Source organism: Pelobates fuscus, chromosome 6 (assembly GCF_036172605.1).
Source record: "Pelobates fuscus isolate aPelFus1 chromosome 6, aPelFus1.pri, whole genome shotgun sequence".
Taxonomy (NCBI): domain Eukaryota; kingdom Metazoa; phylum Chordata; class Amphibia; order Anura; family Pelobatidae; genus Pelobates; species Pelobates fuscus.
The window spans coordinates 297743372-297766149 of NC_086322.1; the positions used below are offsets into that span (position 1 = coordinate 297743372).

The 22778-nt window shown below is 39.4% G+C and overlaps 1 protein-coding gene across 5 annotated transcripts in view; it reads left to right on the forward strand.

The window, feature by feature from the left end:
- DIDO1 (death inducer-obliterator 1) overlaps nucleotides 1-20503 on the forward strand; it is a 48386-nt gene extending 27883 nt beyond the window's left edge. For all 5 annotated transcript variants that reach the window (XM_063459576.1, XM_063459578.1, XM_063459579.1 and 2 more), the window contains 10 exons: nucleotides 7170-7674; nucleotides 8988-9147; nucleotides 9296-9412; nucleotides 9649-9750; nucleotides 9968-10106; nucleotides 10438-10948; nucleotides 12503-12656; nucleotides 13074-13163; nucleotides 13522-13717; nucleotides 15581-20503. In XM_063459576.1, coding sequence (XP_063315646.1) covers nucleotides 7170-7674; nucleotides 8988-9147; nucleotides 9296-9412; nucleotides 9649-9750; nucleotides 9968-10106; nucleotides 10438-10948; nucleotides 12503-12656; nucleotides 13074-13163; nucleotides 13522-13717; nucleotides 15581-18996 — 5390 coding nt within the window. In that variant the 3' untranslated portion in view covers nucleotides 18997-20503. The remainder of the gene's footprint in view (nucleotides 1-7169; nucleotides 7675-8987; nucleotides 9148-9295; nucleotides 9413-9648; nucleotides 9751-9967; nucleotides 10107-10437; nucleotides 10949-12502; nucleotides 12657-13073; nucleotides 13164-13521; nucleotides 13718-15580) is intronic.
- The last annotated feature ends 2275 nt before the right edge of the window (nucleotides 20504-22778 follow it).

The window sequence follows — 22778 nt, forward strand, 5'->3', positions numbered from 1 at the left end:
GTCCTTTACATTGTATGTGTTAGATTTTTGCATAGAAAGCCTTTAACCTAATTAATGGTAGCCTAATTAATTAGTGTTTAGGTGCTTAGCCGTGTGCACTAGTACAGTGGTTTACGTATGACCGTACTGGTATGATTTAGTAATGTGCATTTAGTATATGTTTGTGGGTTTTACTATAGGAGGAAAACAGGTCCGATTTCCTCTCAAAACCATGGGTGATGTATTTAATGTCGCCTGGTTCAAGCTGCCAAGAATAGGCTGCATGTTATGGCACGTGACCTTAAAAACTACCTCCTGCACCATGTGAGAATGGTCTTCCCTCAACCCCAAGTCTGAGCACTCCTTGTACATATGCCACAACTTCTGAGAGGGATATGTAGCGAATGGCTGAAAGAATCCCAGGTGAAATGTTATCAACTTTAACCTTTGAGTGTACCTGTAAGAAGTTACCTGGAAAACGCGCTGCCCTCTTATTGACTGTGCATTCAAATAAGTGACTTGCACTTATTGATCCTCTCAACACCGTGTATTGGGGAACTACTTCCCTGTCTGATGTGGGAAGCTGTCTAATGTTTGTGACATTATTTTTAGCTCTAAAATAAAGTACCCTGATATTGGTAGGGGGTTTACTCTGGGTGCGTCATGTGCTCTACTGAAAACTGAAGCCAACAAACAAATCCTCAAATCTGCTCACCATGGAAATCCAGAAGAACTCTCCCATTTTAGCTGGTCGCTAGCTCTGCTCGATGAACGGTCCAACCAGTTCCATGAAATGTTGAAAACCTACCAGAAATTGGCCAAACAGCCTAAACCCTAGCACCATGGGTAAAGCGACCGGTCTACGGTTATGTGGTGTCTCCTGATGTTTCCAGGCACCCTGCATGTCTTTAGAATGTAGGAGGGCGTAGGAACACAACTGCAGTTATCACAGTTGTTGAGTGTTTTGAATTATCTTCACTGAATTTGAGACCACATTCCAAGCCTACTAATCGGAGTGGGAGCTCCTGAGGCCCTATGAAAGTTGCTGGGAGTCTCTCCCGAAACTCAGACTCGAGCAAGTTTCCCCTGAATTGGCGTCAGCTTCCACATTCTGATGACAAAAATAGAGAATGTGAACCTGGAGCAGCTGAATTAATGCTGTGTGTCTACATACGTCAGAGCAAAGTGTCTGCAAGCTACCAATACTGCTGTGCTCTGCATGCCAACTGCTAAGGGGAAAAAAATTGGGGTTGAGTAAATTAAGCAGCATATTTCCCATTTTTCTTATTAGATCATTTAGTTCACACATAGAAGTGCATCTCAGGTTTGCATGACCTTTGTTCTAGGTGGCCAGGTTCTCTGTATTCTGCCCCAGACTGCACCTTGCCTGGGGAAGTAGAACCTGCCTATGACCTTACACCAACCAAGCCAGAAAAATTTGGAATGTTTTTTTTCAAATTTTTCTAAGGATTTGACACTAGCCTGAAACGCTAGCACAAGGCTACGTTAATTGTTATACTAAGCCTGTCCATTTTTTTTTTTATTACAGTAGATTTCTAATTTATAGTTTTTAGCAATTGCCGCAGTATAACTGTTACGGCATTGCTGCACAAGTTGGTTTCCCAATAAGAAGTGTAGGGGCAGGTAGTATACAATATACCATGGGCAGGTGGCAAAGATGGGTAGTATACCATGGGCAGGGAGTAAGTAATGGTGACATATAGCATATGCTATAAAAACAGGTCAAGTCCTGTATTTTACAACATACCTAGAGGTTGGGTAGTTTACAGTGTACCTTGTTCTGTGGGGGTAGAGGCGCGTAGTGGATAGACTATCCTCTGCAGGGGAGGTGTCAGAGAGACTTGATAAATGCAGTAACTACAACAGAGAGTAGGACATTACACGTCAGAGTCCAATGCCAGGAATCATAAATTGCTGATCAAACCAGAGAAACTGAGCACTATATCTCACGTTTGGGTTTACGATATGTAAAGGGTGCAGCAAAAGCTCAAAACCGCACTTTCTATTGTCTTGAGACGTAAGTAGAGTATTTTCAGACTTTGTGAACTCACCAGTTGAAGGTCTGGCTACACCAAAATACAGCACCAACTGTCATTCTTTTGGCCAATGCAAAACAAAATATTGTATATACATTCACTGATTACCTTCACCTCATGGGGTCTAGTGCTTATGAGGCTTACAACTTAGTGTATGATTCTAACAGCCAAGCAAGAGGGAAAAATGAATTGAGGATATGTCAAAGTGCATATGTAGTGTGGAGTAGTTGGTACGCAGTGTTCCATATAGTATGGATTACTGGTTTTAGTCAGACAACTGCATCATCCTAATGTGCTGACCAAATGTTTTATACTCATTTAAATTTTGTTAATATGCATTTCTGAAAATGACAGCCGGTTACTATAAAAAAAAAAAAAAAAAATTCAAACGCATGGAATATTTCATAAATTTTACTTTCACTCCTAATGTGTATACTTTGTTTTCTGGCCCTGTCAGATTACACCGTAATTTATTCAATTATACTTACTGATAATAATTAAAAAATAAATAAAAATATAAATATATATATATATATTTGTAGAAAAGGAAAATTTTAAACAATCTGTTAAATTAAGAATTTTAACTTTTCTGAGTATGTGTGATAAGCAATTTTATACATGAAATTACTATTTATTTATAGATTTGTTTTTATATCTCTGATTTAGTCAGTATCTATGGAGTTACTATAATTCAGTATTTAAAAATAATTTCATTCCCCACGTGAACCCTGTTGAGAAAATGAAGCTGATGCAATGTATAGCGCAGGTATTGCACAGATCTGCACATTTATGGAAAGTCTGGATTGACGTCTACCCATGGTCTGGACCCAAGATTGGGTGCTCATTTTATATCATTTGCTCTCCAGTGGATGGAAGGCTGCCAGTAACATTCCATGGTAGACTGTACTATAGGAATACACACATATCTTCAAGATTAAATGGGATTTTATGGAGTGCACAGTTCCTATGATTGGGGCACAGTCTTCCCTTTACATCCTTTTAAAGGAACACTCAATGCACTATAACTACTACAGCCGCTGTAGCGGTTATGGAGCTAGTCATGCCCCGTGACACTGTATCTGGAAGAGCTGCTCGAATCTCATGGCAAATTGGAGAATTCAAATCAAAAACCCCCAGGAAAGAGTCCAGAATCCTTGCCGATATGGGAGAATGGAGTTTGATTAGAAAATGAATCCACTAAATACGGGCACTTTTCGGTGAACACATTATCTTAAACCTCAAAATGAATTGTTTAAATAGTGGTCACTCCTTGTAAACCCCTCTCCTTACTATTTTTAAATGAGCATAATTTTACTAAATACAGTGGGGTGCTTAACTGTGATAGTGAATATGTAGTTCACTCAGTGAGATCGAAAATAACATTTGTACTTCACATTCACTTCTGTGTCTTTTACAATCTGGTATTGTGTATATACCTGTTAAGATAAATCTAAATAACAAAAAATAGTGGAGTACCCTTTAAAATATATTGTATCTATATGTAAAAAAACATGAAAAATTTGTATCTTGTAATACTACTTTTTTATTTTTGAAATTTTTTTTTATTGTACGAACATAATTTTTTAATGGCAATCTCTTTTGGGAGAACCTCCCCTTTTCAAGTCTAAAGAGAAATGCTTTAGACTTGCGAAAGGGAGGTTCTCCCGAAAGCTTGTCATTAAAAAGTTCTGTTGGTCTAATAAAAAAGGTATTACGATACAAAATATCCTTTTTTTTTTTTTTTTTACATCTGCATCACTGGACTAATACGGCTACAAAAGTGTGTGTGTGTATGTGTATATATATATATATATATATATATGTGTGTATGTATATATTTATTTTAAACAGAATAATGGGGCACTCACATGCTCCAGAGCTATAATCTAGCTCTGGGAATATATGCCAGTAGGTCCGTGTAGGTGACCTTCACCTTTCTTCTTGAAGAGTGGTGGTAGATTTCCTTTTATGTAATGATGGATTTGAGTATCTCAGGGAAAGAGATTCAGAAATAGTATAACATCGTATAGGAGAGATTCCAATATGTAAAAAGTAAAATAACCACCACAAGCCTGGAGTCTATAAATTGGCTCAGTAGAACAGCAAGGTATGGTAAGGCACCATACCACCCTCTTTAGAGATGCAGAAACTGTGATGGTTAATGAGTAGCAAATCAAAGTATACATTTTAAAAAGTATATACTTTATTAAGAATTACAAATAAAATATTATAAAATATCTAGAGAAGTACCAGAGACACGTTTTGCTGAAATAGTTTCCTCAATTCGGTGCAATTACATTAATATAGCATGTACACCAGATAAGCGCTCATATAGATGAACTGTTTTTTGTTTTACATTGACACACAGGCTTTGACTCTAGGGTCGCCTTCTTCAAATTTCTGTAGTTAATCCCAGGGGTTCACATTGGCATAGGGCGTGCCAAGTATCTCTCTGCCAAATGTCATGTGTGGTTATGGGATCCCATAGATTAGGAGCCTGGGTTGTTTGGAGTTGTAGTTTGCAGCTGTTTGTCAGTGTGCCATATCCAAAGCTATACACACGGCACATATTGGGCTAATGGTGGGCAGATTATGGCCTATCCTCTTTTCTATAAAATTTTAATGTAATTCAAAGTTCTACTCATTCATAAAGTATCTACCTTCCTTGTTGTACATCCATGGGAAAATACTATCAATTAAAGCCAATGATTCCTTATACTGAAATTGTAAAATTAAGCAGAAAGATGTTAGCGTTATGTAAGATAAGAGGAAAGATCTTTTGAACACGCACCTTTATAGTGGAATTTGGTTCCCGACCAGTTTCCAAGCCTTGTTTGAGAGCATTGTGCATGCTGCCCATCAGATTGTAACCTAGGACCTTATGAAAATTCCATTGTTACACTATTTTTAGATGGAATTTTCATTCTGAGAATGGTTAAGGCTAGGGATGGGAACATCAGTAGGATCTTGTCCTATGCGGTTATGAAAATATTCTGCAGGCTTTCAGTAAAAACCCATTTCACTATCCTGTCCAAAGGAAGAGTGCAGCAGTAAACCAGTCCTGCTTTTCCTGTATATTCCGCCACTGTACATAACAGGAATATGCTCCACTAACTGCATGCACGGAGCGGAAGCCCAATGTGGATGAAAGAGATTGAGGCCATGGTGTTTATGTAATGGGAAGATTCAACCATTTTCCTGCAATACATACACCAGAATAGGCAACCTTTGGCGCACTGCTCATGTTTTGGACTACATCTCCCCTAATGGCTTTGCCAGCAAGAAGTAGTCCGCAACATGTGGAGTTCTGAAGGTTGCACACTCCTGACCGTGTTTGAAAAAGTGTACACATTTAATTACTATCCTTTTACTACAGCAGAATATTCCTCAAGGGTTTGCCCTTCAGTGATGTAAAAGTTAAAAGAAAATGTAATTTATATTTTTGTTTTCACAAGAAAGCCAGATGGGAGATACGAAAAGGGTTTAAACTCTGGGTATATTAAATGACCCTAATATAAGCAGAGCAGCCTTGGTATAACTATACCTGTAGTTTTATTACATTTAAAAACATTCAGCACAATTATAAACATGTTCTATACAAATACTGTCTCTTCCCAAAGTGTTAATTAAGAAAATGAAATTTATTTTAAAAATGCTTTCATACAAAAATCCTAAACGGAATGGGGCCAATGGCCTCTTTAATGGACGTGCCGTCTGAGTTTTAATTGACTTGAAACAGAAGCAGCACTTTCCTGGAGACCATGCAAGGAGAAGGCCTGTTGGACCAAAATATGGATTCTGCGTATGCTGTACAAAGCATAAAGAAAACCTGTCGCCAGTGATGCCAGTTACCTATAATTCATGACTGATGGCACAGAGTCCATTTTTAAGAACTCCTGATGTTAAAAAAAAAAAAGTAAACTAGCTAACCCCCTTATGCCTGACTTCTCTATACTAAGACACAGTGATTAGAGTCTTGGATTTGCTACTGCTATTTTGTCTTTTTGTTTTGCTCTTGAAAGTCCAAATTTATCCTCCCAAATAAAGGATGGATTTTCCAAACAGAACCCTCTTAAAAACACAAGTCAATGGGCTGATCACTATTTTCCTTAAATTGTGGTTCCCTATACTATTTTTCATATTTGTGTACAAACTATTCAATAAAAATTGAACTGATGGAAGAAAAACATTTAGTTGCATAGTTTTCAGGTCCTCCCCTGCAGTTCCATCGTTTACTCTTCCTGTATTGCATTGTTCATATTTAGAATAATGTTACACCCAGACGTGTGTATTTAATATGGTTTGTAGCAAGGGCTTAGAGAGTCTGTACACAAAACCTTTAACTTCGAATCATCCATTTATGGTACCACCGACTCCAGTAATCCAAAATTACTTCCGATTTGGACTCCACTACTTCGATCCCACATCCCTGCTTTGTAGGAGATCTTATCCGATTTGGACTCCACTACTTCGATCCCACATCCCTGCTTTGTAGGAGATCTTATCCGATTTGGACTCCACTACTTCGATCCCACATCCCTGCTTTGTAGGAGATCTTATCCGATTTGGACTCCACTACTTCGATCCCACATCCCTGCTTTGTAGGAGATCTTATTTTGAGGGGCTAGGCTTTATCTTTCCGGATTGCCTGTTTAATTCTATATCGGAAATCTCAACTAGTTAGGGTTTGTTTTAGTTTTTCTTTAAGTATTTTTATTTATAAGTGGTTAGGGCTTTTTAATCCTTAATTTAACATAGGTAATAAACTTTAAAAAAAAAACAAAAAAAACTGGTTTATACTTTTAGTTACTTTTTAAACAGATAAATGTATTTATTTTTGAAGTTCACCAGAAGGACAACTACTAATTCACCAAACCATCATTGTAACTTAATACATATTTTTTTTTTCCAAGCATTTGATTATGTGTAAAACTTGCATTGAATGAGTTGGTTTAGGACGTATTCACCATTGATAATGTGTAGCTGTGAATAATACAATATCAGATTGTAATCTGTGGAAACTGTTGCAGGAGTTTGTTTTTAAAATATTTTACACAGTGCCTTTTGTTAGTACTTGGTACAATGTATTGTGGGTTAAAGATTTTCATGATCTGTTTTTTTAACTCTTTGTAGCTGATAAAGCAGAAGACAATGAGAAGAAACCTGAAGTAGCTGCTACACATCCAGCTCCTGCTGTTAAAAAAGCTCCCCCATCACCATCCTCTCTCATGCCAATGAAACCAATCTCTTCCCTGCCACGAATACCAATGTTGAAGAAGACCACTTCCTCCACAGCACCAGTAAAGCAGCCAGTAAAACTGCTTCCTGCCATCTCCAAGAACCCATCAACCAGCAAAGTTGTGTCTCCTCCACCTTCCTCAGCCATCAAGAAACTTGGACCAATCCCCAAAAAGTCCTCTGTGCCGCTTACGTCTGTTGTGTCTGGTTTAAGGAAACCAGTCCCTTCCACTATAACCACTGAACAGAAGAAACCAGCTGCAGGATCCTCCACGCACCCACTCTCTTCCTCTGGATCGAGCTCCCAATCCAAGCCAGTGGCCAGTTCCTCTCAGTCTGCGCCGAACATACAGATAAGGCAGAACATACGCAGATCTCTGAAAGAAATCCTATGGAAAAGGTGGGGGAAGAATTGTCACAAGGAAATTTTAAATTTAGAAAATTTAAATGGAGAGTATAATATAAATTGCTACCTTTTATGCATGAGGTGGGGAACCGAAACGACTGTGTAAGGGCATCAAGGTTAATGAATTAGATTCAGTGTATTAAAGTGAAAGCACACAAAATACATGCAACATTTATTTAGTCAAATCAACATACGGCTGTTGGACATAAACCTAAAATGTTTAACAATAGATTTAAGCGGTGTGCGTTCATTTTCAATGGGAGAGCAGCAAGAAGGGTTAGAACACTACAATAAATTGTCTGATTATTAGTTTGGGACTAGGAGCAATGAGAGCATGCCTTGTTTAGGAAGTGATGCCTGCTATAGTAAGATTATGGTGCTGGTTTTGGTACTTGGTTTGAGCTATTTTGTCAGCCATTTCATAGTTAAGCATTTCATTAATGGTGAAGTTTAGATTCAGAGACTGGCTTATTTTTTTTTCCTTTTCATAAAACAAGAGAGCCAGTTACCCATACCATGTTGAATAGTGTTTCTGGGTTTGAACTGACACTTCTACTTAGGGATTGTGTTAGATCTTTTCAAGTTAGCTCAGCTAGGAACTCGACAGGAAATCAGGGGCATGCAGAAACTCCAGCCATAATGCCCATAGATAATTGGCCATGACATGTATACTGTGGCTGGAAGTAAACGCACATATAGCACTGCTGCTTATACTAACACTCTATTGGTGACTAGTTCATAGGAAGTGGGCAAATGGGTAACGAATCGTGAGCCATAACCAGGTTGCTCCCATCACTTCTTGTGGTCAAGACAAGCTGTTCTACCCTGGCAAACACTGCAGTAGTGATTACTGGGGCAAACACATGGACAATTCTTCTTCACGGTCTAAAAGAAACAGACAATCTGAACATATTACAGCAATCATTTATATAGATGCAATTTGTAGTATATTGTATCTGCATAAATTTCTGTATCCTGCAAATATTTTATAACTGGTTCCTTACAAAATTTGTTTGCATGTATTTTTTTTTTTTTTATTCGGGTTTCCCCCGTATTTTTAATTATAGGTCAGGGTCATGATGTCTTCATTCCGCCTCCACTTCCCAATAAGAAGTCTGTTTTTAATGCTAACTGAGATCATTCACATCTTGTATTGGTTGAACTTTTCACATCTGTCAAAGATGAAATGCAATATTAAACCCTTTTAGATTAATTGATGACAAATCAAAACATTTGTTTACATTATTATGTATTAATGTATGGTCAGACAATGATCTGGAGTGTAAATATACATGTTTGTTCTATAGGGTCACTGATAGTGATGATCTGGAGATGGCCGAGAGTGACGTAATAAAGATTGCAATGAACATTGAGAAAGAAATGTTCAATCTGTTTCGAGATACTGACAGCAGGTACAAGAGCAAGTACCGCAACCTAATGTTTAACCTCAAAGATCCTAAAAATCAGGTGAGTGCTTTACCGATAAACTTGCTGAGTAACATTTCACTGTCTACTAAAACAATAATTGTTTACAGCTTTGCATTGGTGTATTTCACCAACACTGCCAATAAGCATTGTGTCATCCATGTTTTGATCAAAGCATTTTATTTTTCAGGGGCTTTTCCACAGAGTTCTTCGAGAAAAAATATCACCAGCAAAATTGGTTCGCTTCAAACCAGAGGAGCTTGTATCAAAAAAGTTATCTTCTTGGAAGGACATGGGACCTAAACCGGTGAGTTATCTTACCGACATAGACCACATTTTCAGTGGAAGAAGACTATGCTGCACATTCCATTGTGCGATTTACAAACTGTATTAGTCAAAAAGTGTAAAATTTTCATTGGACAATGTGAACATTACCATTTCAGGTATATTTCAAGTATGTCCTGTCAGTTTAAGAATAAATACCGGGGTTAAATTGTTAATTTCTCAGTGCGGCTCTGACATCCTACTTGTTCTTTTCCTCAGAATTCAGCCCTGAAAGTGAAGTCACGGATGGACAGGCTGCTCTCCCCAAGGCAAGCTGTGATAGACATGGAGGAATCTCCACCAATGTCTGATACGGATACGGTAAGCTGTGCTTACACTGTGCCCATCCTGCTGCTCTTTCTGCCATTCCTCATTGTTTCAATAGGAAATACATCATTGTACAGAATGTTTTAGCACGCAGTCCAAGGGATGTGATGCTATCAGTCTGTAGAACACAATGGTTCACTGTGTTGTGTGTGTGATTTAATTCCCCTACAGGAGATGGTGTTTTAACCCTTCATTTTCTTTCATGCATCAGGAGCAACCAGAAACTGTGAAGATTCCTCCACCTGAGAAAAGCATTTCGGTCCTGCCTGACATATTCAGCAGTATGTTGAGTGACACCACCAGCCAGCATCGTGCCCATCTCTTCGACCTCAAGTGCAAAATCTGTACAGGTAGCTGTCCACAATAGCAGTTTTCTTTAATTTTAAGGAATGAACGCCATCAGCTTCTGCCATGCCCGTGGTGTTTCTCTGCTCTGTCAGTTGGCATGGGTATATCATTTACAAGCATCATGTTCTTTGATATTCCCAGTTAAAGAATGGGAGTCCCGAGACTGCCTGAGTAAAGTATTTATTTAGAAAATCATTTACTGGGATAGATCATGTAATCTCTAAGATGGCTGATAAATCTACCATGGAACATTCCTTTTAGATTTCAGGAAGCGTCTTTGTAATGTCCCACTCACCCATTTAATCCTGATTTTATTCTGTGTATGATATTCAGGTCAGATGTCAGCTGATGATGAGCCCCCACACAAGCGTCAGAAAACTGCTGCTGCAACATCCAAGAAACCTGAACCAAAGTCTGAGCCAAAGCCAGAGATTCCTGATGAGGCTTTACCACCGCCACCAACAGATGATGAATCTGACACACAGATGGAAACCAGTGACAGCACCACAGCTATTCCCGAGAAAGGCCCAGATAGCACACCCTTACCCAATGCTTCCCCCAGCCATCCTGAGCTGCCCTTGATTACTCAAGGCCCTCTATACCAACCCATCAGTCATGTCACCACAGTCACAGTATCTGGCAGGGACCCAAGAACTGCAGTCAGTCGTCCAGCTCTTGTCATATCAACTGCCACAGACAACACTTCCAAAGTGGTGCGCGAGCCTGAGGAACCATCTGCAGCAGCATCCGTCTCTCTTCCTTCAGTCTTCAGTGCACCCAAGTCTATACTGACGAAACCACAAGTCTCCGACAGCAGATATTTAGCTTCTTCACCAAGCCACAAGTGCGTAGTCCTTGTAGTTATCTAAATGTACTGCTATTTTAACGCCGTCAGATACAGTTGCATTCCATGTCATCAGAATTTGACCTTTTAAAAACCTTACTCTATAAGGAATGTCCTTCTTAACTACAGACAGGCCTGGCTTGTGACGAATGGGTAGTGTATTTCTTTTCAAAGTAAAGTCTTTAAAGAGCAGATTGTTAGGACCTACACTAACACTGGTCCTAAACTGGTTAAAAGGGGTTGTTCAGTGTGCGTTAACTTGTTGGTGGGTGTACTGACAGGACAAATGATCGTTTATGCACAAAACGTATAATTGCAGCATGTCAGTAGCCCTCGTGACTGTATGATATAGTGTCATCTTGCACTATTCCTGTCACTGAAGCCTTAGGCATGCCAATGGTGCAATTGTTAGTATTTTACCCAAATAAACTTCTCCTGAGCCCTTCTGGTCTTGTAGGAGCACAGAAGGTAAATTTAAATCAAAAACAAATGTTCAATAGGTGTAAATCTGTTTGTATCCACCTCCTATATACTGTGATTAGTAGAAATTTTTACTCCTCTCAGAATTACTGTTTTTAGATTATGACCCCATTATTAGAAGCCGATGATGTAATGGTGAATGTGTTGTATGAAAACATGGCTGCAGTATAGGGATACAGTTTTCATAACAAATATCGATTTCTAAGTTTGATTCTCATTAGTACCAAACAAAATTGTAGTCTCACTCTCTTATCTGATGCAGTACAACACTCTGTAATGGTATACTATAGTCACCAAAACAGCTTATCTTAACCCCTTAAGGACCAAACTTCTGGAATAAAAGGGAATCATGACATGTCACACATGTCATGTGTCCTTAAGGGGTTAATGAAGCAGTTTTAGTGTACAAATCAGGTCTTTGAAGTCTCATTGCTCAATTCTCTGCCATTTAGTAGTTAAATCACTTTTGTTTATGTTCATGCAGCCATAGCCACACATTCCCTGGCTACGACTGACACAGCCTGCATGGAACTAAATAGTTTAATTTTCAATCAGATGTTAACTGTACATGTTTTTACCTCCTGCTATGTAAATTGAAGTTTAGTCACACATAGCAGGGATTAGCAAGCTATTAACAGAAGATAAGCAATTCTAAATTAAACAGTCTGTACAATAAATGAATGTATACATGTCACTTTAGATCTCTCTTTACAGGAAATGTTTGGAGGATTGTGCAAGTTACATGGCGGGAGGTGTGGCTAGGGCTGTATAAACAAAGTGATTTAATTCCTATATCTCAGAAAATTGAGCAGCGAGTCTCCAGGGGCATGATCTATATACCAAACCTGCTTCATTAAGATAAAGTTTTTTGTTTGTTTTTTCGTGACTATAGTGTCCCTTTAAGTTCCTTCGAGCGTTTGATATTTTTTGTAAGTAAAGAAAAGCTATCGTGTAGGAGCCTTCTGTATTTTTTCTTTTTCCTACAGAAGAGTTAATACTACTGTCTCTTCCAATTACTTTGGAAGGACTCCCTATTTTTTTATTTGACCCGCTTTTCTGGTTTCATATTTTCAGTATCGCAGATATTCGCACTTCTCATGATGGAGACACTTCCCTTTTCCTGTCACGCTTGAGTCCCATCTGGAAAGGATTTATAAACATGCAATCTGTGGCCAAGTTTGTCACAAAAGCATTCCCCGTTTCCGGCTCCATTGAATACCTGAATGAGGTTAGTCAGCGGGGTTTACCTGGCACCCACACCTTCCCTCCTCACCCCCCGCCACCACCACCTATTAATCCATTTTGTCTTAATTCAGTTCTACAGACTGGGAAAATAAGTCTGTGCTATGTGGTTGTAGACTCAATTACAAATTCTTTAATGCTGCTGATTATCCATATAGTAGCATTAAGGAAATTTATAAGCACTAAAACCACTTCATTTTACTGAATTAAGACAATGTGAAACGGCACGGTTTCCATTTTATATGAAATTTACCTCTAGTTTCTGTCTGTTTTAGTATTTTGAGAGGGTGAGTGGGGAGGTTAACAATTGTTTTGACCTAGGCAGGCATTGGGTCACTGGGATCTATACGTGGTTATTTTATAAGTGCTTTGCAAATTATTTATCCTCCACATCTTAATTTAGGACCTACCAGACACTATCCATATTGGTGGAAGGATCTCTCCGAAGACAGTCTGGGATTATGTCGGAAAACTTAAATCGTCTGTTTCAAAGGTATTTATGAAGTGCAAAAGCTTCAACGTGTGCAATACATTTATAGTAAAATCTGATTAACATTGAAAGTAAAATGCAGTACAATAAATGATTCTGCTTTAACGTATTGAGGAGTCCAGCAGAGTTCATGGTAAACTTACTTCAAATAGTTATGCTGCTATTTTTTTCCCTCATTTATCAAAATTACACAAAATTAACTAAAAATTTTAGTTTCATTACATAATCATATCTTGAAGAATCACACGACTTTGCCAAATGTAATATTGTTTCCATATGTAAACTAGCCAACTGTGTTTTGGCTTTCGAGAATAGCCATGTATAAATATTTTTTTTTGTGTGGACTTTGCCGCCTCTGCAGGAGCTGTCTCTGATTCGTTTCCACCCAGCCACAGAAGAGGAAGAAGTGGCCTACATTTCTCTCTACTCATATTTTAGCAGCCGTGGACGTTTTGGGGTCGTAGCAAATAACAACAGACATGTCAAGGATCTCTATCTCATACCGTTAAGTGCCAAGGATCCCATTCCATCCAAATTGTTGCCCTTTGAGGGACCAGGTAAGCAGCCTTTAGAAGAGTTAGATGCTAGTGTAAATGAAATGTATCTGTATATACATGTCCATGGTAAGTAAGTGTATAGGGCAGTGTATACAACGCACTAGGTTAACTGGAGAGCAATGTTTTTTATAAATTGTTGCTGTAGGTAAATGTTTAGTGTGTGTGTATATGGTGGATCAAAAAAACATTGAAACAATTAGGTAATCATGTTTTGTTTTTTTCCTCTATTAAAAATAAATAAAAACAAAAAAAAACTGAAATGTGGTCATTTATTTATTCACATCAACTCACTTTATATAATTTAACAATACTGCAGTCATAGGTACAAGTATGTATATCTGTCTCCGCCAAAACCTCTAAACACTATTTAGTAAAATAATTGGCGGCAATCCATGGTCAATACAAGGAGTCGGACCTACAGCAGTCACCATGAAGATGTTTCCAGCAATGAAGAAAGTCTTCAAGAGAAAACAAAACTCTTAAAATCCAGGATTCCATCAATAATTTCTGCAATTAAATGATACATGAAATCTGCACTACAGGGATGGTAGGAAGTCCATAGTTTGAATAATTGTTTGCTGTGGGGTGTATTCTTTAGTGGCGGAGTCCTTCATTTAGACAAAGTATTGCATTTTATGCTCTTTAAATTTCTCTCTGGCCCAGATCTTCCCTGCACATCTGTTTGACTTGGCTAACTCTATCCCTACTTCCCCTGATGCCCTGGGTATGACCATATGAGCTTTCCCCGAGCAACTAAATTCTGTATTGTGGAGATATTGCAAGGCCTCCCTTAGTTTCTCAACAGAATGAAGTACTTTACAAGTACAACTTAACTTCCTTAACCAACTTAACTTCCTTCACCATGTACAAAGGCATTTCGCTTGCCCCAAGTGGCCTTAATTTCAGTTGGCTAAGCTAGCAGCTTGGACGGTTTACAAATCAGTTCTTTTTGGGGGTGTGGCATCCATTTAAAAAATGGCTGGGAGTAAAAAGATCATTTGGTTCTGGGGAGAGCAAATCAGAAACATAGAGAAATAATTTGGTTTACTTTTTCGGAATCCATCACATGTTGCGCACATTTTACAGAACTGATAACCTAATTAAGAATAGTTAGAGTCCGGTTTCCCAAAGTACATGTATGTTTTGGGAGTATAATAGCTTCAGGCAACAATGCAACTTGTAACTTAGTAAAACAAAGGCTGATTTTATAAGCGCATATTATCTAAATATTAGCATTTAAAGACTGCCATTTGGGGTGTTTATTTTTTGTTTTTACACTAAGAATTTCAATTAAACGTGAATCCCTAACCCAGAACAAGTGACGGTTCTAGAGATCCGTGAGGGAAGATTGGTTTACCATGCCAAATAATTTTTCTGTAAGCTTTCATTAAGATGTACTGCCTAGTGCAGACTATAAAATATTCCTTTTTTTTTTCTTTCTTCATAACTCTGAAGTTTTGGACTTTTGCAACATAAAAAGGTTAAGTCTAGACGCAAGAGTTTTTGTATTTTGTAAAGACCTACGTGACCTGTATACATCATGATTTTATATATATTTTATTTAAGTTTCTCCAAATATGATATCTTAATATTTAGATACATATAGCCTTTTGAAGTAGAGGTCTTTATTTAACTAAAAACCCTACCTTATTAAAATAAAAATATATATACACACACACACACACACTTGTGCCAAGTTCGTTGCTATATTCAAACTATTTCAAGACATTTTAATATGTGCGCGAGTTATTTATTTTTGTATCCATAATGTCTGTTCTCTGTAGTCAGGAAATGTGCATATGTGAATTGCTTGAATGTGCGATTAAGATTTTATTGACTCTTTATTCTTCTGTTAACTTCTAGGTCTTGAATCTGGACGTCCAAACCTAATTTTGGGATTGGTTATTTGTCAGCGGACCAAACGACCAGCTGCTAATGAGCCAGAAAAGTTTGAAGACAAGCGAGCAAAAGGTCCAACCCAGGAGGAAGCAGACATCTTAAACTTCACAAAAGTGCCTGTGACTTCTGTAATAGACAAAAAAACCCAGAAATATAATCCATATTCAGCTGAATTAATGAAAAGTACAACGCCACCCGGCTCACCACCTCCTCTTCCAGAACCAAAAGCAACCGTTTCTAAATCAGACATTGTTCCTTCTGTCTCTAATACATCAGTTCGCTCTTCATCACCTGTACAGGAGACTGCTGTGTCTGCATCATCAGCCTCTTCAAAGACTGCTACCCCATTGGAACATATTCTAAAGACCCTTTTTGGAAAAACATCAGAGGGGAAGAATGAAAGTGCCAGCGCTCCTAAAGAAGAACTAGTTACAGAGAGAGTATTTGCAGGCATTCCCTTAATAGACCCAATTATTCAGCAGTTTGGGCAGTTATCTAAAGAAAAGCCTATTGAAGACGAAGATGACAGACCGTATGACCCAGAAGAAGAGTATGACCCGGAAAAAGCATTTGGCAGCTCTACAATTGTTAGTAATGATAAACCATATGAGCCAGAACAGCCATGTGAAAATTTGGAAGATGAAGAAGCCTATGATCCTGAAGACGAAACCATATTAGAAGAAGCAAAAGTACCAATTGAAGATTTACCAAATAAAATGCCCTCTACAAGTAACCTAAAATCTGTGGAAGTGGCTTCAGAATATGTATCCTCTATTTCTGACTCTTCCTCCCTCATTGAGCAGCAGAAAATGCTGGATGAATTGAATAAACAAATAGAAGAACAAAAGAAGCAACTGGAAGAGCAGGAGGAAGCTCTGAGACTGCAACGTGCCGCTGTTGGTGTTTCTATGGCACACTTCTCCGTTTCCGATGCACTGATGTCGCCTCCACCAAAATCGTCAATACTTAAAAGTGAATTGTTTCAGTTAGAGCCAAATGCAGAGGTATCCACACCACTGAGCAATGATCAATTTATGAATCAAAATCGTGATCCACGACAACTTCGAGATCCTCGACAACTGGCATCGAAAAGGATACGCACAGAGAATGACCCTCCCAACACACAATTGCAAACTGAAAAAAATCCCCAAACATTTACTACTGAAAGCAGCGAAGACACTCCTAAGGACTCCATGGTTAATCTGCTTAGCATCAAAGTAGAAAAAGTGAAGCCTAATTTGGAAGTGGGCCAGCAGAGTCCTCAAAAACCAAATGACAAAATTTATGAAAAAAACTTAAATACCTTCATGCCTGAAGACAGCTCTTGGTACAAAAGGCTTGACTCTTCAGAGTCTGTAACATCCAGTGAAGCAACAAGCACCTCAAAGTCCATTCGTAAGGTGTTGCTACCAACTCCTGGAACTAGTGCACTGTTACAGCAGAAATTTACACTTGGGGAAGGGGAAAGTGTAGCTCACTCTACTCCACCTGTGGCTCCCTGGCCTAATGAATCTCAAAACTTTGACTCACAAATATCATTGACTGCCCCTACTTCTCAGACAGGTATGCCACAAGAACATGTTTCAGGTGCTTTTGAACCAGAAAAGGCAACATTTCTACCCCAAAAAGACCATATGCACAATCAAGCACCTCCCTTTATAGAGCCAATTAAGCCAGTGGTTCAGCAAGAAAACAGACTTGGACCTCCATATTTAATGTGTCCCACAGGAGGCCCAGCTCAAATGCAGTTTAAAAATGAACAGGATATTCCATCAATATTTGGTGAACCCAGGCCAATTCAAATGCCCAACCTTCCAGGAACAAGACCACCTACTCGATTCTCTGACGAGAATGTTCCATCCCATTTAGAAATGCAAAGAGGTCCATTACCTGAACGTTTAATGGATCAAAAGGGGCCTATGCCTTTAATGTCTACACAGTTTGGTCCTCCCCCTTCTATTAATCATCCATTTGGAGATAGAACTCAACCTCCTCAATTTGTTGGTCAAAGAGGACAATCACCACCTATATTTGACCCACAAAGTGGTCCTCCTTCAGAATTTAATGATTCTCATTTTAGTGGTGTGAATGATGGTTCTCCCAGGTTTGATGGTCAAAGGGGTCAGGTGCCACCTCAATTTATGGGAAATAGAGGACAGCAGTTTAATTTTGAGGGCCCAAGAAGACCACCACCACCATCTCAATTTAAAATGCATAGAGGTGTTCCAATACAACCCCAATATGGAGGTCCTCATGGCCCTCCGCCAAACCAATTTGGAGGTCCTCGTGGACCTTTTCCAAATGAATTTGAAGTCATAAGAGGCCAATCTGCAGGCCCCTATCCTGGACCAAGGGGCCCCCAGCCACACAAGTTCGAGGAGCAAAGAGAAAGTCCACCACCAATATTTACCAACCAACGAGCGCCAGCACCACATCAATTTGGAGGGCAACGTGGACCTGTACCACCTAAATTTCCTGAACCGCAAACACAAATACTGAAACCCCAGCATAGACCTCTGCTTGAACTTCCAAGTATCCCTCCACCGCAAGCATGGAACAAAGGAGGAAAACCAGACATACCTCACAACTACGTAGAGCAGAGGCAAGGTCAGGAGCAACACTGGGAAGCAAATGAATTTAGACAAAATAAGGACCATAGAAACCAGGGATTTGAAGGAAGACCTAGAGAGCGATATGAAGGTCGTAGTGATCCTGAAGTGCACATGTCTGAACAAGTACCAGTCAGAGGATATGAGGAAAGGCGTGGGGAAAGAGAATCAGATGGCCATTGGGATAGAGATGGTGGTAGAAACTGGAACAGAGAAAGGGACAGGAACTGGGATAGAAACAAAGATTGGGAGCGACCAAGGACAAAAGAACCAAACCGTGAATGGGATAAAAGTAGGGATGGAGACAGAGAATCGGAGAGGAACCGGGACCGTGACAGAGATAAAGAAAGGGATAGAGACCGTGACAGAGATAAAGACAGAGACCGGGAAAGAGAGAAGGAGCGTGACAGAGAACGGGAACGAGACAAAGAAAGGGATAGGGATAGGGATAGGGATAGAGAAAGGGAGAGGGAATATAGAGAGCGGGATCGGGACAGAGACAGAGAGCGGGACAGAGATAGAGGGAGAGACAGGGAAAGGGACAGAGACAAAGATCGGGCTCGAGACAGGGAAAGGGATGCTTATAGGCGCCGTGACAGAGAAAGGTCTAGAAGCCGGGACAGGGACAGAACAAGGGAAAGAGACAGAGAGAGAGGAAAAGATCGGTCGAACAGAAGTAAAAGCACAGAGACAAACAAAGACTCTAAATCTGATCGTTTAAAGGACTCTTACAGAAGCCTCCCAACAGAAGCTGCATCTAGTCAAACATAATGGCTGCCTGAACATAGGCAGATAACATTCAAAGGAACTGTACTTTACTGTATATATTTAATTGTATATTTGTATAGAGATGTGATGTCATTTTATTTTACAAAAAGATTCCTTGTAAGTCAATCTTTCCTTTCAGCTGTTTATAAACAGCCATGGACTATTTAATTTGTTGTAAAAAAACTTCCTCCAATTTTCTACCAAAGTACTTTAAACCCATTTAAAATCAAGCTCACTTCCGCTGCTGGATTTGGTTCCGGCTGGATTTGTTATATACAGATGGATGTAATGCCAGTGAAGAGCATATTGCTTTTTAAAGAGACTGTGTAGTTATGTTTTGCTATAACTTGTAAACCTATTCTATTTTTTTTTTTTTTTTAACCAAATTGCAGCTCAGTCTAGAAGAACCGTGCACTGAAAGTAATTGGTTTTCCTATATTGTGAAGTGCATACTTTATAAAGTTGTGAGTTTATTGTATATAATAGTCAAAAGATTACTGTATTTATCTTCCTTGAAGGAAACCTTTGTAAAAATGGTTTCAAAATACACCTCTCAAACCATAGAGTTTGTAATGTTAATGTTGGTATTTAATACGGCAAAGCTCCGTAATGGACTGGTGCAGGACTCGGACCATTACTGTTAGGATTGGTCAAACTGATTAGGTTATTTATTCTGCATGCAGTTTCCAATTGGAACAAATAGGTGACGCAACAAAGATTAAATATTGACACATTTATAAAGGGCATGCACATAACTTGGTGGTAAATTTTGAGAATCTAAACAGACTATACCAGTATTCACACTGTTAAAGTAGTAGGAGCGCACCAGTATTTGTCTAAAAATTCATTAATTTTCCCAAATCATTTTTTTTTTTCTGACATGGAAAATGGCTGTCTCCACAGTTGTAAGAGTGTATGTGTGTGTGACCAGTCACCACTAGCCATTGGCAAGTAGAAATTAGTGTGCCACACACTCTCCAGGCTTGTAGTGGCATAGGATTTAACATTCTGAGCCCTGTACGTATGCATATTTGTGTCTATATTTAAAAACAAAAAAAACAACGGAAAATTACCATATTTTTGGGAAACAGTCTAAATATCCAAATAAATATTTTTATGAGAGCGCTGATAAAGGATCTGACATTTATAATCTTGTGGAGTACTTTAAATCTAAGTGGTGACAAACTACTTTATTTAATTTTTAAAGCCAAAAAAACAATATGTTCCCCTTAAGCTAAACGAAGTGTCCAAGTCTGGGCTGTTTCCTTCTAGTATGACCTGCAAGTCCCTTTGTAGTAAGATTTTTTACAGCGATTCAATGTGGTGTGTAAAAAGGTTCCCTCAGATTAAATCATCACTATAATGCTTGCCTGTGTAAAGATCAAGTCACGGTTTAAGGAATTCCCTGAGTATGTTGTCATATCCATTTTATATTCCAAACACTGTACATTGAAATTGTAATATGTTTTTCTTTTTGTAAGAAGAATAAATAGCTACATCTGTTAAACTATCACCTTGAATTCATTCAATATGTCATGGGATTTCTTCCAATTCTGGGGCGGAAAAAAATCCTATTGGATTTATTTTAACTATTATTTTACCCTTTCATCTTTTAATCACATCTCTGCAAAGCTCCGTTTTTAAAATTAATATACATTTATTTTAAACACAGCACACATAGAGAGCTCAAAAGGACTAAAGCGTTTGTTTAGTTTTTTGCATAACTTGCCAAAAATAAAAAAATATGTAAATATACACGTTTTCTTGTATACTTGCCCCTCACATAAGTATTCAGGGGGTATAAAACAAACTGAAAATAACTTGCAGACCATAAAATATGAATTAAAATTGTCCAATCCCCTGCTCTTTAGTATTGGTAAGCAATCTGCTGGCACCCCTACCCCCACACACAACACCCCTACCCCTCCACAGAGCACCCCCCCACACGCAGTACCCCTATCTCCACACACACAGCACCCCCCCCCCCACACAGCACAGCCCCCTATCCCCCACACCGACCGCACCCATACCCCCCCCCCCACACAGCACTCCCTCCCCCACACAGAACCCCGCCCCCCACACACACAGCACACCAACCCCACAAACACACATTACCCCTTCCCCCCACACACAACACCCCTACCCCCCCCACAGCACCCCTACACCCCAAACACAGCATCCCTCATACACAGCATCCCACACACACACACACCACCCCCACACTCACAGCACCCCTCACACACACACACACACACAGCACCCCTCACACACAGCACTCCACACCCTTACACACAAACACATACACTGCACCCTTCAATGCAGTCTGTGTGTGTATTCAGCAGACTGTGTGTATTCAGCAGACTGTGTGTATGTATTCAGCAGTCTGTGTGTGTATTCAGCAGTGTATGTATTCAGCAGTTTGTGTGTGTGTATTTAGCAGTCTGTCTGTGTGTGTGTATTTAGCAGTCGGTGTGTGAATGTGTTCATCAGTCTGTGTGTATGCATTGCATTTGCTGGAGATACTAATAAATATAAGCTTAATTTTATCTATTTATATCATTATTTAAAAGTTGTATCATTAATCTCTCTGTTGTGTTCTTCTTTTAAAAACAGAAGATGTCAATTAGTTCGGACAACTGTACGAGTTAGTTTTTTTTTTTTTTTTAAACTTAAACTTCAGTATTCAGGTTTAATTGCCGTGTTGGCACTTTGAGGAAAAAAAAGTTGGCATGTATTGCGGTTAGGGCACTCGGGCTCAAAAAGGTTTGCCATCACTGCTCTACAGTGTGGAAGGAGGTAGGGATGTACTGAACTGATCGCTGGCGAACATAGCGTGTTCGCGTTTGACGCCGCGGGCGAACACATGGGCGGTTCGATCCGCCCCCTATTCGTCATCATTGAGCAAACTTTGACCCTGTGCCTCACGGTCAGCAGACACATTCCAGCAAATCAGCAGCAGACCCTCCCTTCCACACCCTCCCACCTCCCTCCCAGCATCCATTTTAGATTCATTCTGCATGCTTAGTGAGAGGAGGGAAAGTGTAGCTGCTGCTGATTAGATAGGGAAATTGATAGCTAGGCTAGGGTATTCAATGTCCACTACAGTCCTGAAGGACTCATCTGATCTCTGCTGTAAGAACAGCACCCCAAAAAAACCTTTTTAGGGCTAGAACATCAGTCTGCTTTTTTTTTTTTTTTTGTGTAATGTAATTGCAGTTGCCTGCCTGCCAGCTTCTGTGTCAGGCTCACAGTGCATACTGTGCCCATTTGCCCAGTGCCACCACTCACTCACTCACTGCTGGTGTCACAATAGCTTAAGCTTGCATTTAAAACCAAAAAAAGTTTTTCACTGTAATAGATTGAAGAAGAGCAGTTAGTTGTCTGCCAGCTTCTGTGTCAGGCTCAGTGGATACTGTGCCCATTTGCCTAGTCAGCGCCACCACTCATATCTGGTGTGTCTATAGCGTGCTTTTACAAAGAAAGTTTTCCAGTGTAAGCTAATAGCAGTCAGTGTCCTTAAAGCGGGTGTGTCAGGCCTTCCTTCAGCGTGTGCCCTGCAGAACCCTGCCAGTGTACTTTGACAGTTGCCACTCATATCTGGTGTCTCTGTAGCGTGCTTTTATAAAGAAACAGTTTTCCAGTGTAAGCTAATAGCAGTCCGTGTCCTTAAAGTGGGTGTGTCAGGTCTTCCTTCAGCGTGTGCCCTGCAGACCCCTGCCAGTGTACTGTGACAGTTGCCACTCATATCTGGTGTCTCTCTATAGCGTGCTTTTACAAAGCAAAAA